This window comes from Etheostoma cragini, chromosome 20 (genome assembly GCF_013103735.1).
Source record: "Etheostoma cragini isolate CJK2018 chromosome 20, CSU_Ecrag_1.0, whole genome shotgun sequence".
Classification (NCBI taxonomy): domain Eukaryota; kingdom Metazoa; phylum Chordata; class Actinopteri; order Perciformes; family Percidae; genus Etheostoma; species Etheostoma cragini.
This window is the reverse complement of record NC_048426.1, coordinates 14132508-14147766: the sequence shown is the minus strand read 5'-3', so window position 1 is coordinate 14147766 and position 15259 is coordinate 14132508. Positions and strand designations below refer to the sequence as shown.

Here is a 15259-nt window from a genome sequence, read left to right as displayed (position 1 = left end):
CACACACACACACACACACACACACACACACAACACTGTGACAACTTTAGTAACACCATTCCCTTAAGGGTAATGCCTTAAAACCAAGAACTTAATCAAAGCTGGGCTGTCGTCTGCACTGCCAAGCTACCTAGCATTAGACCAGATGGTTGAGGTGAAGTGTTGAAATCCAACTACAAACAAGCCAACGAGGCATGTGCTTTGCTGGGACAGTGCCTGAACATATTGCATTTTGAACTTATTCTCGTTTAACAGCTTCCCAGTTTTGTTCAAAAATATCTAACCTTGTCCTAATAATACTTTTGTGTCTTTATTCCTCCCTGCCCTATATCTCCGTGTCTCTCTATTTCTCTGTACCTTGGTCTCGTTTACAGGCGAGTGAACAGGACATTCTCAAGTATGTTGTGAAGTGGGGCGAGCAGCAGCTTATTAAGAGGATGGCAGACAGGGGTAAGATAATACACTCTATAATTACCCTCTGAGCAGCCCCCCTAATGGCTCTGAGGAAATTACCCACTTACAGAGCCTCCAAAATACACTTAAAAAGCATTACAAAAAGGAACCAAATCCAAAAAAAAAGGAAATGGCCTCATAGTCATTGGCCATGTCATGTGTGCTCTGACTTAGTAAGCAATTGTCTTATGTAGGATTTATGGTCAGGGTAATTAGTGACCGTTTGGTATTTATGGAATGGACCACTGAAGAAAAAGAAGGGAGGGTCATGTCTTTGTTGAGGGGAAGGTCATACAACATTTTTTAGTCCAGGGGGGAGGTTCGCCCAACTTTTGTATTCATGAAAACAGTAATATTTCAAAGTGGCTGGTTTGGTGCATATTTATCCATGTAGCTCTCTCAGTTTCGGTCCCCCATTGCTAGCAGATGGGTCCTTCCCTGTCTAGTCAACCAGACAATTTGAGCTGTAGCTGGTCTGCACACATAAACACAAAACTGCTTTGCTAGTTCCATTGTATTGTAACTAAGACATCTGCTAAAAAAACAATTTTATTCATTAGCATAATTGCCGTACTATTTAGTTCAAAAACATCGATAACACCGACATAAAACCGACATACAAAAACATAGCGGACCAGGCGCAAACTTTTATTTTGAAAAGTCAAAGTGTGCAGACAGCATGCAGCCGGGAGGGCATGAGATGGGAGGTTTTTAGGCTGCAGCCACACACGAGTCAAATATCCTTTTGGTCATGGTGATTATTTGTGAAATTGTGTCTTTTGTGCCAAAATTGACACTTGTCTGAGAAATGGAGTTTTGGATAATGTTCAGCTTCAGCAGCTTTACCTATCCTAATAAGCAATGATTGAGGAAGCATACTGACTGGTGCAAAGCAGCCAGTTCACGTGTTGAGTTTATTAGCCATAGTTATTTGTTGAATGGTCTCAATGTTTTACTGTTTTATTTCATGTGAATACTAGTTTACTAGAGGAGAAACTTAGTAATTGAAGAGATGCAGTAAAGTGTGCATTTAGTTTCCATGCCTATTATGTTTCCACAACAGACTTAGTGAGTAAATCTACAGAAATGTCCATCATAATAGTGGAGTGTGATGTGTAAGATAAGAAAGCAAAGGTTAGTTACGCATGTCATAGTTGTAGAAAAACAATGGCTATCTGTACAACTTTGCAAAGCGCAAACCAGAACAGAAGGCATCAATAAATGGATGGGGAGGGTCGTTCCTTTTTCCCCAACCATTTTGGAGGGTCATAGAAAAATGTAGTATTGCCAAAGGGAGGGTCAAGTCTTTTTAGACCCCAAAACTCCTCTGGTAGCCCCTTAGATAAAAAAACAAACAGTCCCTTAGTGATCATATTATATGGGCTAGAAACCTGCTTTAGGAATCTGAACCATACAGCAGGCAATGCAACATGTATCCATAATTTGTCACCTGAACTTGCCTGCATTATGTTAAAAGCTGCTAATGGCTGTTCCTGTCCTCGTTTACCCAGAGCCCAACCTGTTGAGCGGCACAGCACACAGTGTAAACAAGAGGGGAGTAAAAAGGAGAGACCTGGATGTGGAAGAGCTAAAGGAGATCCTCTCGCCCCTCCTGCCCTTCATCCGAACTGAGCACATTTTACCTCCCAACAGTGATGTCCTCGCTGACGCGGTCAGTAGGCCTACACCTTGTCTGCCTTTTCTCAGCTGCTGTGTGTTTATGGGTTTGCACCTGAGTGGGGCTGTAAGATGGGACCTAAAATCAATATCGCGATTGATTGAACGTTTTGCCTCTATTACAATTAATAAACGATCATCTTTTATTTATTTTTTGGTTCAAGAGGGCATATATTTGTGATTTAAAGTAATTGAAGGAAACATAGATTAACTATTTATGGTTATTTATTGAATATTTCAAACAATTGAAATCAAAGCACACATTGCTTAAAATAAAAACATATTGCCAATAAAGTTACATATGGGTTTTTAAAATGCAAGATTTGGGGGAGAAAAAAATAGTTAGAAAATAACGTGCAATTTCAGCAAAAAATAAATTAATTTAATTAAGGTCATATCGAAAGTAGAAAATACCACCATCTGTTGCAAACGAAACTAATTTTAAATATTACCATATCAAAAGTAAAACGCAGGGCTATCAATTGGGGGAGCAGAGTTCATGTTCAGAAAAAGTTACCGAGAGTTTTACCTAGGAAACAGGCGTAAACTTCCTCGTCATTTTGGTGACCAAACGTAATTGTCGTCACCACATCACAACCACCTCTCGTCTGATAAACTTAACTGTACAGCCACTGAAACAACCGGGAGCTCACAGTGATCGGTAACTGCCTAACATCACCTTTATATCGGCTTAACTTACTTACTCACTGCGTTTTTCTTTTGTACAAGCTTCTCCTATTGCTCAGTAGACTCTGTGTTTGAGTTCCCCATCTTGCTAGTAATGAAACGCACAGTGGGGAAAATATGAACAGCATTTAAAAAAACAAAATAACCGACATGGGGAAATTATGTCTGTTAGAGTAGGCCTGCACGATTTGGGGGAAAATATGAATCGTGATTTTTTTTTTTTGTTGCTAAGAACTGATATCACAATTGTTTTCTCATAAAATGTGATGTTATTGTACACATGAACTATGACCAAAAAAAAAAACATTGGCAGTAACAAACAGATTTTTTTTTTGTTGGCCCCTATAGGACACTGCGCATTACCAAAAGCCTGTACACTTAGAATCTTCAATGAAGAGAAGGGAGAGCATTGCTGCGCTTGGGAGCGCTTTAAAACCCATTTTATTGTGTATGTTTAAAACTCAAAGAAGAAAGTACTTGCATTTGTGTGGCAGTCGGCTCATAAAATTAAATGAGAATTGTTGTTAAGAAAAAAATCGAAGTTATTAACAAATTAAATTGTGAACAGGGTGAATCGAAATCGCGATTTTTATAACAATTAATCGTTCAGGTCTAGGTTAGAGGTTCTGAATTTCAGTTTTGATTACTGTTCGATTAATCGTCCAGCCCTTACTCTTAGTCATTGTGACTTTTTATAAACTGTGCATTGATCCACATTCTTCACCCCTGTAAACAGCTTAAACGGGGTTTGATAAGTACCCCTCCTTCAGACATGCTGCCCACAGCTGAGGGGGGAAAAGCCAATGCCTGGTTACGGCAGAAGAGCGCTGGAATCTATGTGCGTCCCCGCCTCTTCTCTCCTTATGTGGAGGAGGCTAAGGTAAGGCTCATTTACTTCTGATTAACAGGGCCTCCAGACAACCCAGAAAGCAGTGGATTATTTGTGTCCCTTAAAGGTTCATCAAAGAGTGTAAAGGTTCTGTAAAGAGGACAGCCTAACCATTAAGTGCCTTGGGAAAATTTGTGGACCTATTCATAGCTCAGCTAAAGTCATCCATGCCCAGTTGTTGCAATGCATACTCATCGTGTTTAATAGCTGCCTCCATCATCTTGACTGAAATTTATTTATGTCCATTTGCACACTTTTCCTCATACCTTATAGTGCTTCTTAGGGCCATGAATATTTATGAACATTTCCCTAGACCAGAGAGAGTCATTATTAGAGCAAGTATCAATCAAGTGGAACTAATTTGCAAAACCTCTGTGTCCTTGAGTTAAGATAATCGTAATCCACAGAGGGGTTTTATTTTTTTGACGTTGTGGCCTGAACTGCCCTCTCTCATCTACCTGCCCCGTAGTCTGTGCTTGATGAAATGATGGTGGAGCAGACAGACCTGGTGCGTTTGCGATTAGTGCGCATGTCCAACGTCCCAGACACGCTCTACATGGTCAACAACGCAGTGCCTCAGTGCTGTCACATGATCAACCACCAGCAAATGGCAAGCAATGCAACCACAGCTCCATCGGTTGTGGCTAATGAAATTCCAGGTAAGAAAATTGTTGAGTAGTGACCTGATAAAAGATACTGGTGCTCATAGCACCAAACCCCTCAAGCACCCTTGAACCTAATGCTACAATGAAGCTAGAATCAAAATGTGAAACATCCATCAATGTATGTGTTTGTAATGTGTGCATCTTTCAGTGCCCCAGCTGTCTGTGGTAAAGGAGATGATCCGGCGGCTGCAGGAACTGAGACTCACAGAGCAGGTCCAGAGAGCTTATGCCCTCAACTGTGGTGAAGGAGCCACCGTCAGCTATGAGCTGCAGCTCCGGGTGCTGAGGGAGTTCAGTCTGGCAGACGGAGCCACTGAGCTACTGCAGGTTAGTAGAAAGCAGTTCCCAGGGGTTAGAGGGGGATGAGATGGCTAAGGCTGAGGACACAGAAAGATCTCAGTAATACAGCACACACAAACCTTAAAACAACACTAGGTAGATAAATCCCAAGGGAAATCTTAAAGGTTTACTTTGTCAACACCACAATAGATATCGATTTCTACAGCTCTTTTTTTTAATGTATTTTTAGAATCCGTACAAGTTCTTCCCTGATGAACGGTTTGGAGATGAGAGTCCAATTCTGGCTCTGCGCCAGGTGGGTCGGTGTCGGGTAAACAGCAGCCCAGCCATGGATAGCATGTTCACAGAGCTGGAAGGGGTAGTGGGCTTCCACCCTCCCCTACCTCCTCCACCTCCTCCATACCACCCCCCTGCCACACCCAGCCATGCTCAGCTCAAAGGTGCCTGGCGTCCTCGTGTGCCCATGCCAACCCCTACCCGTTCCTTCTCCTATCCCTGCAACCGCACCCTGATTCTGCGCCATGCAGCCGCTAAACATGGCAGCTCAGACTACTCCTCTGTGCCCAGGCCTCAACCCCCAGACTGCACCAACCCGCAGGCTATGGGCCGAGCTTTTCTTTCAGACCAGCAAGCGGTGAGTGTGTGTGTGTGTGTGTGTGTAATCTTCTTGAGTCCTTGTGTTATGTTTATGTTTATTCAAATCCAGCTTAAAGATTTCCGCTTGGGATCATGAGTTGCTCAATTGTCAGGTAACATCACGCATTTGTATGTTTTCCAATGCAGATGAGCATGGAGCCTGTTATGAGGGAGTTCATGCCTGACATTGCACTGGGAGTCTCGGTCATGTCCCTGAGGGACCAGCACATGGCAGAGATGGACAGGGAAAGCCCTCACAGCCCAATGGGCCCCTCGGGCCACCATCTGCCCCATGCACCCTGCCCTTCTGCCCGCCATAGCCATGGTCACGGCCCTGGACATGGCCACTCCTGCAAGAGACATGCTCCTGAACCCAAACTGGAGGCTCAAGCCGAGTTCCCTGATCTGTATGACTTCTCCTGCCGACCTGCATCCCCAACCTCGACTCACCCTCTGCCCTCCTTTGCAGGACCTGACCTCTACAGCCACAGCTGCACCCCCTCCAGCGCTTATCCTCCCCCTTACATTTCTGACTCTCAGTCCCAAGGCCGCTCACAGGGACGGACTGCCCCAGACCCGCTACGCCTGGATGTCCTCAGTATGACCTCTCAGAGGCACGATGGAGTCCTTGCAAGCCCCTCTGGGGCGCAGCCTAGGATGGGCCACATCCAAAGGGGGCGATCAAATGAGACAGACCTGACTCATGGCTTGGGCCATTTACGGTCTCCTAGTGGGAATATGGACAGCTATGAGGAGAGGCACACAGGACCTAGAGATGCCCCAGAAGAGATGGTTCTAGCTGGAGAATCATTTGGCCCGGGCTCCCTCCAGCAGCCTCACAGGAACAGTGTCAGCGAAGAGATCGCCAGAGACCGCAGGTCACCCAGCAAGCCTGACTACCCTTACAAGAAATCTGCACTTTAACCCCACTTTAGGACCAGGGGTTGAGTTAAGAAAAGGGAAATTAAGTGGCTGTCCATCACAATGGATGGCATAGCACTAAATGTGTGCCTGCGTGTGTGTCTGTGTGTCTGTGTGTGTCTGAGAGGAGCAGGGGAAAGGATGGTCGATGGTTGCTATTTATAGGATCTGTCCTTTTGTCCTACCTCTATCACACTGTGATATTCAACACAGGCAGTGTATGGAATGAGAAAGAGCTGTAGGTTAATTGTCAATGCTTGTAATCGATCTTTGCCTAACCAGCTGGTTTGGAGGATGACTCGGGCTTTACTAGAATGGCTTTGTCTTGTAGAGATGGAGGTTAGCTCTATGCTGTGTGAGTCCTGCACAAGGAGGCCACACCACTAAATGTAGCTCAGTTATAAATCAATGGTTTAACAAAGATTAATTTCAAAGGCGATTTTGTCTAAATAATTTTCAGCCTAGAATGGGGTAGATGGCACAGCAGAATCTCAATTTACATAAGCCATCATCGGTACACAGTCTGGGGCAGAGTATTGTGATAAAAGCATATGTAAATACGTCTGGCTATAATCGTTTCCTCCCATTACATGCATTTCCATTTCCTACTGTAGCATGCCCATAGCAACCCATTTGACTAGTTGTCCTTTCCTGGCTCTGGTTCTGCAGTGCTGATGAGTAATGGGCTAAGGCTTGGTCACACAAAGCCGAAATTGGATCCGACAGGAAGTAGGTCATCAGAGCTCGTCATTGTCCTGTAACCAAGTCTGATAATTGTGTCAGGCTTTACCTATTACAGCCAGTGTCTAGCTTGGAGGCAGGAGCCGGGTGTTTTAAGAGAGGGTGGATGGGGGGCAGGAGGATCGCAAGCAGTCCTTATTGAGATACAGTGGATAATATAGGGGTGCCATGGCAACTGACATAAAGTGATGAAATGGACCACTGGGGTTTTGTTGGTTTTTCAGCAGAAACGGGTGTGTGCCTGGGTGTGTGTGCGCGAGGATAACTCTGATACACGCAGGTGTTTAGACAATCTCAGTACTGTATACTCCCATCTTGAGGCAGGTCTGTTTGTACATATCAGAGTCCGGTGATTTAACCAGTCTTTGGCACAGAGTGCAGTGCTCCGTGTGCTAGAGCCGCTTGTTCTGTTTAATTCAATAGCATCAAGTAATCAAATCTAAAGCCTTAATCAGTGCTTGGAATATTCAGTTTTAGCTACCTTTATTCAGTTAACTATGTCATTATATTGCAACCCCTGTTAATTGCTTGACTGTTCACTACAGACACATTAAATACCCCTTACACAAAAGCTAAAACCATGTTTATACATCAGTCCTCATCACACCACCTCACCACAATGCAAGTACACATAACAACCTGTTACAGCCAACAGCTGGCATACAACCTCACATGAGAGTATCTTTGCACTGTAGGAGCCACCTGTTAGCTAACCTGTTCCTTCTGTTAGCTGATGGGAAAACGAACAAATGAATTTCAAACAAAAGGAATCTTGTATTGAAGAAAAGTTTGCGATTGCTGGCTCATATCTCCAATGGAAATTGTATATAATGAGTTGAGCACCATATGTTCTGACGAATTTCTTAATGGTTTCTATCACATTTCAGTGGTTGTTGAAGGTTTTTACTGTAGTGGACAACACTGTGTACTTGTCTTTTGTCATGAAATCTCATTAAGAATGTGTGGTATAAAGCAAAGATTGTGTCTCAGAATCTATTTTCTTTTTAAATGTTATGCATTAGGGCAGTTTGTTCAGTGTTGTGGTTTACCATGTTTGTAGAGATGTTTTGTTTTTCTTTCCCATTTTCCTTTTTAAAGTAATAGGAATATGTAGAGGATCTGAAGCTATTAGCTCTCTGCTAAACAGTGATGAAGTTGCCAAGCAGAAAACTCATATTTCCATTTAGGTTGCTTCCTGAGGAAAAAAATGCAAAACTCCAGATTCCTTCCCATGTTCATGTTGGATAGTCGTTTTATTTTCCAGGACAATGTTCCATTGACTAAAAGTTCTTGTTTTGCTTTTTGCTGTAGAGAAGTCAGTGCCTTCCCCTGCCTGTGGCTGGGCTTTTATTGGAGAAGTGACTTTGATGTCTATGCAAGCTGTTTTCTACCAGCTTACCAGCCTGCATCAGATAGTCCTTTGAAATCACATGTAGCTCATTTTGTGTACATAGTGTTATTTAGCACCTTTTTGAAATTGAACCATCTGAAATGTGTGATTGCTTGTGTTGTTATAACAGGTACTTTGTACTTGTATGACATCATAGAAAACATGTTTGTAGATTGATATTAAGTTACATTTAGTTTCACCGAATCTATTTTTCTATTGTCACCTCAAAAGGTGCATAACAGTGGTCAACTTGGGCATCCTCAAAATAAACTGGTTTCATAATATGGAATTAATTTGTTCTCAGTTGGGTCATTTTGTGCACTAGAAATGTGATGACTTTATTTAGAACTATAATCCACATAAAACAGTGATATTTCTTCACATCAATTCTACAAACAAGTTTGTCTTAACTGGTCACCCCCAGAAAACCCACTTAAACACACTGGTATTTAACTGTCAAAATGACAATCTGGACATTATCATGTTCACATGATGTACTCTCATAACATTATAGCAATTTAATCTTTAAAGCATACCAGGCTCAAACAAAACATCCATAAATGTTTCAGGTAACATTCATTATGAACTTCAGAGTTAAGGCATCATTACAACTCATTAAAAACTATTGGAAACTAAACGTTAACCCCTAAAACTCACTTCTTTACCCTAGAATTAACGCTTCACAAAAACAGCAAGTTTGCACTAATTGTTCAAGCTTTAGGATCACATTGGATGCAGCAAGAAGCCCCTTTTATTCAACAGAGGAAAAAAAGGGTCCTCCAAGTTTCACATTCATTTAAAGCACCAGATGAACCAGGCATATGATAGCAGCATGGCCTTGTTACTGGTATCCTGCATTGGTCCTTCGCCTTTTCCTAGCCCGCAGCTCCTCAAAGAACTGATGTACAGCTTCTACTGTGACCGTCTGAGATAAATAGGTAGGGAAGGGTTCAGGTTTGAGATTTGGAGGAAGAAAAAAAGAAAAAGCACCCAAAATTCCACATTTTTGGCTGTTTAATTCTAAAACTTCAGACTATTTAGCAGACATCCATTTCTCACCTTTCCTTCAGCAACACACTGGTCTAAAAATGCAGTCATTGAAGATGACAGCTCGTTGAAACCTGAGGGAGGTAAACATGATTAATTAGTCTCGATCAATCGCCTTTCCCGTAAATTTCAGTTTGCGTGATTACATCCTTGCAGGAAAACTGACCCCACATCTTCCTTACTGCCCTCCCTGTGCTCACCATAAATGACCTCCAGCTGCTGTATACGGTCCATTGAGCTTGTCAGTGCCATCAGTGGGTGCTGCCCAAATGGCTCATCCAAGCCTTTGTTCTCGTATGCCAGAATGGTGTCGGACTGATCCATAAGAAACTGCACCTCGGCAGCCACATAGATCCTCTGTGCAACAATCCCATACACATAGTTAAGAAAGAAGCCTAAATACTTCATAGACACTATCACATGAATCAAGATCACATATACAGCCAACGCCAGCAAAGTGGCTTTCCTCTGCCCTGTGTTAAAGCCCACATTATAAGCGAGCTAGAATTTGTGATTTACCTTACAGCTCATGCAGGTGCAAAGCTTGGATCGCCAACTGTAAGGCCAGAACACCGCTCCCTGTCTTAGCCTCTCCAGACCTTTGGCTTGCAGCTCCTTAAGCCTGCACACAACAGTTTTGGTCACGGTCGTTTCAGGGGTGGCTGTCATCTCCTCGAGGGTCCGTTTGCAAGGGGAACTCCTGCTAGCCGCTTTCTAAAATAGAAATAATGACAGAGGAGGGGGTGAGTTACTGTGTTAATCTGGCAGGAGGAGCAGATAACACCTGGGCTTTGTAAAACACAGCACTGCAGACTCATCCGGGGAAGTCTCAAGGCGACTGACACAATGAAATGATTGGGCGATGAAAATCACCAGTTTACAGTAAGCTGTGCTGTGAAGCCTGGCCAAAGCCTTCTACAGAGCAGGCGAAGCAGTGCCTCATGGGTCATTTCTCCCCTAATTACCCAGAGGAGAGGAAAGCAAGATAACAGGAGCTGGAGCCTGCTTTATAATCTGCTCATTACCCTCGAGCCCCATCTTGTGGAAATAAAAACACCAGCTGCCACAGAGGGAATTTGCAAAGTGAGCAGAGATGCACACACACACACAATGCACACGTGCACACGCACACACAACTGTGAAATATGTAAATTAGGCCAGAGTTACAAAGCAAGTTTAATTATATTATGTGCTTTTTTAAATGCAAAACAATGAATATGTACTACTTTTTTTTAACTGATCTGTGCACATACAAGGGATCTTTTCTCCACACCAGAGAAATAGAATTAGTTCATTCTATTTTTTATGCTCCAGACTGCAGAAGTCTCAGTACGATTCAATTATTTTTACTCTAATGGAAATTCTAAATCAAGGACTGAAATCTTCATCACTTAAAATGCAACTGTGGCAAGCATCTAACTATTACTAAGGTGTCCACATTCATATTTACATGCAAAAAATGTCATGTACAGCTACAAAAAAAGCCAAAAAGACAGACGTTCAAAGAGTTGTTGCTATGCAGATGAAAGTCTTCAGCTCCTTGTATTGGTTTAATCTGGATTATAGCGTTATATTGTCAATGCACAGTAATTTTAACTCTGACAAAACCAAATCTCTGATAACAAGTGTCTTAAGTTGTCCAATGACATGTGAGTAACATGGGAATATTTCCTATCTCTACCAGTCTTGCTATATGGATTGGTTTCATAGCAGGGTCAGCCCCAGCCCAGCTTTGGTGTTAGTAGGTTGCGTTCACTTTAACTCCCTTCTATCTTTTTTCACTCTCAATATGGCAAACACAGAAACATCTCATGAGCACGCTTTCTCACCTCCTGCTTTGTGTGCTCAACACTGGTGGATGGTTCCTCATCTCTACTTTTACTGGACTCAGGGTCGTCTTCTTCCATTTCTGTGCCTTCCTCACCTTCTACCTCTTCCTCAGGATCACTGATGCTGATCACAGGTGGTACTAAAGGGGAAAGACAAATAAAATATTTTATTTTTGCAAAGTTAGACATGTGGTTTTGTATTTGCTACCTCTGGCAAGCAGCTCAGGGTAATGAGTTACCTGCAAAGTGAGTAGCATATGTCCACAAGACAGGAACTTTGTTCATGCAGGCCTCACATGTCATCTCTTGCAGCTCCTCAGGATCTACCGTAGTGCAGCCCAGATGCTGTCAAAGACAAAAAAATGACAACATCATGAGAAAAAGACCCCAATTAGTGGTAACATGTAAATTGAATGAAAGATGACTTATGCTTACCCTGCTATGAAACCAATCCTCACAGATGACACACTGAATCATCTCATCGTTGGACTATTGGGTAATTTAAAAAAAGTGTAGTAACAGATGAAAACCAAATGTAAACAGAAGATTTCATATCATAATCCGAATACATGAGAAATAAAGAAAGAAAGAAAGAAAAGGAATACCTGATCGTCTGTATCTGGATACGGCCGATCACACGTGCAGTAGCAGCCATTAAAGTTGTGATTGTAGTGATTTCTAATATTTTCCTCATCTTTGGCCTGTGAATACAAGAGACGGAATAGCTTCAACAAATCAGAAAATAAATGGCAGATAATTCAGTTGAAAATCGTGTTAAAACAAGGACTCACAGGAATTAGCTGGCACTTGAATTCCCCAAACTTGCTATTTCCACAGTCACAGCGAAAGTTTCTACATAAGGGAACATGTGAAAATCATGAAATGTATAAAGCAAACTGTGGGATTGAATTTTTATGGTTGGTTTACCATCAGTACAACAGACAACAAAACTAACTAAATACCTTTTGGTGTACAGTTCAAAGATATCATGTCCATCGTGGCATTTATTGGCACAGGCCAGACAAACCCCAGCAGGCTCTGCTGCACTGGGAGTGCAGGTGTTGCAGGCAAACACGGCCTGTCTCTTCACATAGCCCTGTAAGAATAACACAGGAGGTATACATATGCAGCAGTGTACAAATTATTGATTAGTATGTCCCTCGTAATAAAGCCCTTAGAAACTACGAACCCCTTAAAAGAAATTATAATAACACATAAATAAATAGAAACTACCGTTAACTGTGACACAACCACAGTCACAACGAACACGCAAGACAGTAAGCAGGCGACGGCTGCAGGGGGGGACCGTGCAGGAAGCCTTTCTTACCCGAGAATAAGAGCAGTTTTCTGGGTCGCTTCCAGCCAGCACACACAAAGCCTTCTCGAGCTCCTCCTCGTTGGTAAGAATATCGTCAATTTCAGAGTCTTCTTTAATTGCTGCCATTCTGTTAAAAACAGGGTGAAAAGAACACAAAGACACCGGTCTGAGCTTGTTACGCAGCGAGTCTATGGTCCGAGCTGCACAATAATGTTGACAAATGACTGTTCCGGGCGGGAGTTTGGGCCGAGACCACGTGTAGGAAGTGACGCCACATTGTTGTTCCAGCAGTGGTTTAAGTTTAAATTTTAAACATTTTTTAAATAAAATTAAAAAAAATTGTTTTTGTTCAAACAGGTAGCATAAAGCATTAAAACTTGACTATCGTAAAAAAGGCGTATGATTGGTTTTAGGTAAGTTACACTGTAATTGCCTCATGATGGCAATAAAATATAATTTTTTGTGGATGAATTAAAGTAAATATTAAAAAAAGAAAAGCCTTCATAGTTTATATATAATTGTATACAACAACACACACACACACACAGACACACAGACACACACACACACACACACACACACACTAGAACCATAACTAAAACGAATGTAATTCAGTTTTGTAAGACATTAAAAAAGATCTGAAGTTTTGGGATGTTGCATACCTGTCCTGGTGGTAGAGGTCTGAAAATCGATGGTGAGTCCTGTCTTCCCTCAAGCCACCAGCTTTTGTGCTGTATTTTTGAAATATTTTCGTTTTATTTAGTTTCAAATACCTCATGTAACTTCGTTCGGTATCTTCGAAGTCTTCTGACTCCTATTTATTTCTTCACTTCTTCAATCATCTTGATCATGAGACCCCGTTACAAAGACTTCTCCATTCATACAATCCGTACAAATAGGGGTTGTCGTTTGAATAATGCAACATTATTTGTTATTCATTCATCATTCGCATTTTCTATTTCAGAACTGTCCATAATGTTCATACTGTTCATATTGTAATATAATAACATGATACTATTTATCCCAGTATCCTTGCACTATACTCCATATTTAAATAATTTTTATTGAACTCTTTGTCCACTCATGCCTCTATATTGTTCTGTTTAGAGTATGTATTGTGTGTATATATTTTTTGTTTTGGTTGTTTTGTGTGTAAGCACAGTGTGAGAAACAATGCTCCAAAGATAAATTCCTCGTATGTGTCCTCATACCTGGCGAATAAAGATGATTCTGATTCTGACATAATATAGCCTAACATTAAAAATAATATAAGGCTTGGATAACATTTATATAAGAAACTTTATTTTATTTTTACTTAGTCGTTGCTGCTGTCTGTATTGTTTTGGCGCTAAACTGGAAAAAGTGAAACTGCTGAATGTTGCAGGTTTACCTATGGATGGCGCCACTGTGACATGTTTTCTCTGTTAGGGCGCCCGCCGAAAAAAAACTACTAGACTGATGCTCACCCTATGTGCTCACTGGGAACCCACTGAACATCTCTGACCGCATCCCGGCTGCCTTTAAAGGCTGTCAGAAAAAATGTCGACCAAAAGACAGCCCAAAGAGGGGGTTAATGTGCAGGGACAGAGTTAAGAATTGTGGGTCCCACAAGCTCGACATCTTTCACCTTGATGATGGAAATAAATATTGTTGTTAAAGTCAGGATTATCAATTAACAACTGTTTAAACAACACCATTTAAACATGTTTAGACACATCAATTACACTTTTCATGCCCTATTCAACAGGACACATCATGTTTTTGTTGACTTATGTAGAATATAAACTGTTAGTCAATTAATCAAAATAGTAAATGTGATTAAAGAAATCAGTAGTTTTTTAGCTAAATGCAAAACAATTGCTCAGTTCTGATTTGTTGAACTGATAAGTTGAGATGGGAACTTCATAATTAAAATTGAATAGACAATTCGGTGAATTGACTACTCTGGAAAATAATGCGCAAGTTAATTGAAAATGAAAGCGCAATAGCACGAGAAATCAGGACAGTGTGATTTGATACAGCGAGGAGGGTTTCTTTTTCCGAGGGGCTCGTGAAGGTAGCATCAGTCTCCTGGATCCTGGGTGTGTGCAGGCAGTTCAATCTAGAGACTGAGGGAGAAAGCACAAGCAACATCTCAACTTGAGAGCTGAGCCTGTCATCTGTCACCTGTTTGAAAACTTCTACTACTTCTCTGCCGGATGGATCGAAAATGGGAAACTACCCGAGCTAGTTTCTGAAGAAGACACAAATTCAGGGGGGAGCTTGTGCTAAAATTGCCAGGTTAGTTTAGCTATGCTAGCTCACCACAGCCTCTCTTTGACGTAGTTAACGTTACCGTTCAGTCAGTTGCTTCATCGTTTAGCAAACTAGCCACCGTTAGTTACTTGGTAAGAATATGTTCTGCCATTTCAGGTTGGTCAGCCCTGTTAGCAAGATAGCGCATATTGTCTAATTGCATACCATCGGTTAGCTATGCAGATTGACACTGCCCAACTTGCTAGCTAACGTTAGCAGTTGAGGTTAGCAGAAGGGGGTTAGGGAATGTTGCTCACTGATGCTGAACAACATTCACTATAATACTAGCTTACGTTCGGAAACTAGCTAGGTAACGTTTGTGTAACCAATGAGAGCGCATAGCTCCACGAGGCAGACTAGTAACGTCAAGTTAGACAGCGTCACTTCTGGCTGTGTTTAAGTACCTTATCG

At 41.8% G+C, this 15259-nt stretch overlaps 3 protein-coding genes across 7 annotated transcripts in view; 2 read left to right on the top strand and 1 right to left on the bottom strand.

Moving 5' to 3' along the window:
- The window catches only part of btbd7 (BTB (POZ) domain containing 7), a 25132-nt gene extending 16482 nt beyond the window's left edge, over positions 1-8650 (top strand). For 2 of the 3 annotated variants that reach the window (XM_034858754.1, XM_034858755.1), the window contains 7 exons: positions 375-450; positions 1965-2125; positions 3554-3697; positions 4176-4365; positions 4520-4698; positions 4901-5305; positions 5455-6231. In XM_034858754.1, coding sequence (XP_034714645.1) covers positions 375-450; positions 1965-2125; positions 3554-3697; positions 4176-4365; positions 4520-4698; positions 4901-5305; positions 5455-6231 — 1932 coding nt within the window. Of the gene's footprint in view, positions 1-374; positions 451-1964; positions 2126-3553; positions 3698-4175; positions 4366-4519; positions 4699-4900; positions 5306-5454 lie in introns of all 3 variants that reach the window. The other variant, XM_034858753.1, reaches the window with a different exon arrangement.
- A 412-nt stretch (positions 8651-9062) lies between these two features.
- LOC117936053 (putative E3 ubiquitin-protein ligase UBR7) lies at positions 9063-13346 on the bottom strand. The gene is made up of 12 exons (XM_034858828.1): positions 13216-13346; positions 12563-12680; positions 12198-12331; positions 12027-12087; positions 11841-11936; positions 11671-11724; positions 11475-11580; positions 11236-11375; positions 9926-10120; positions 9607-9763; positions 9419-9480; positions 9063-9284 (listed from the first exon to the last, which is right to left on the bottom strand). The coding sequence occupies exons 1-12, from the start codon at positions 13329-13331 to the stop codon at positions 9201-9203; spliced, it is 1323 nt and encodes a 440-aa protein (XP_034714719.1). The 5' UTR covers positions 13332-13346; the 3' UTR covers positions 9063-9200.
- A 1242-nt stretch (positions 13347-14588) lies between these two features.
- The window catches only part of itpk1b (inositol-tetrakisphosphate 1-kinase b), a 33639-nt gene continuing 32968 nt past the window's right edge, over positions 14589-15259 (top strand). Inside the window, exon 1 of one of the 3 annotated variants that reach the window (XM_034858834.1) lies at positions 14589-14833. The gene's annotated coding sequence lies outside the window, so the exon portion shown is untranslated. Of the gene's footprint in view, positions 14840-15259 lie in introns of all 3 variants that reach the window. The other 2 variants (XM_034858832.1, XM_034858833.1) reach the window with 2 other exon arrangements.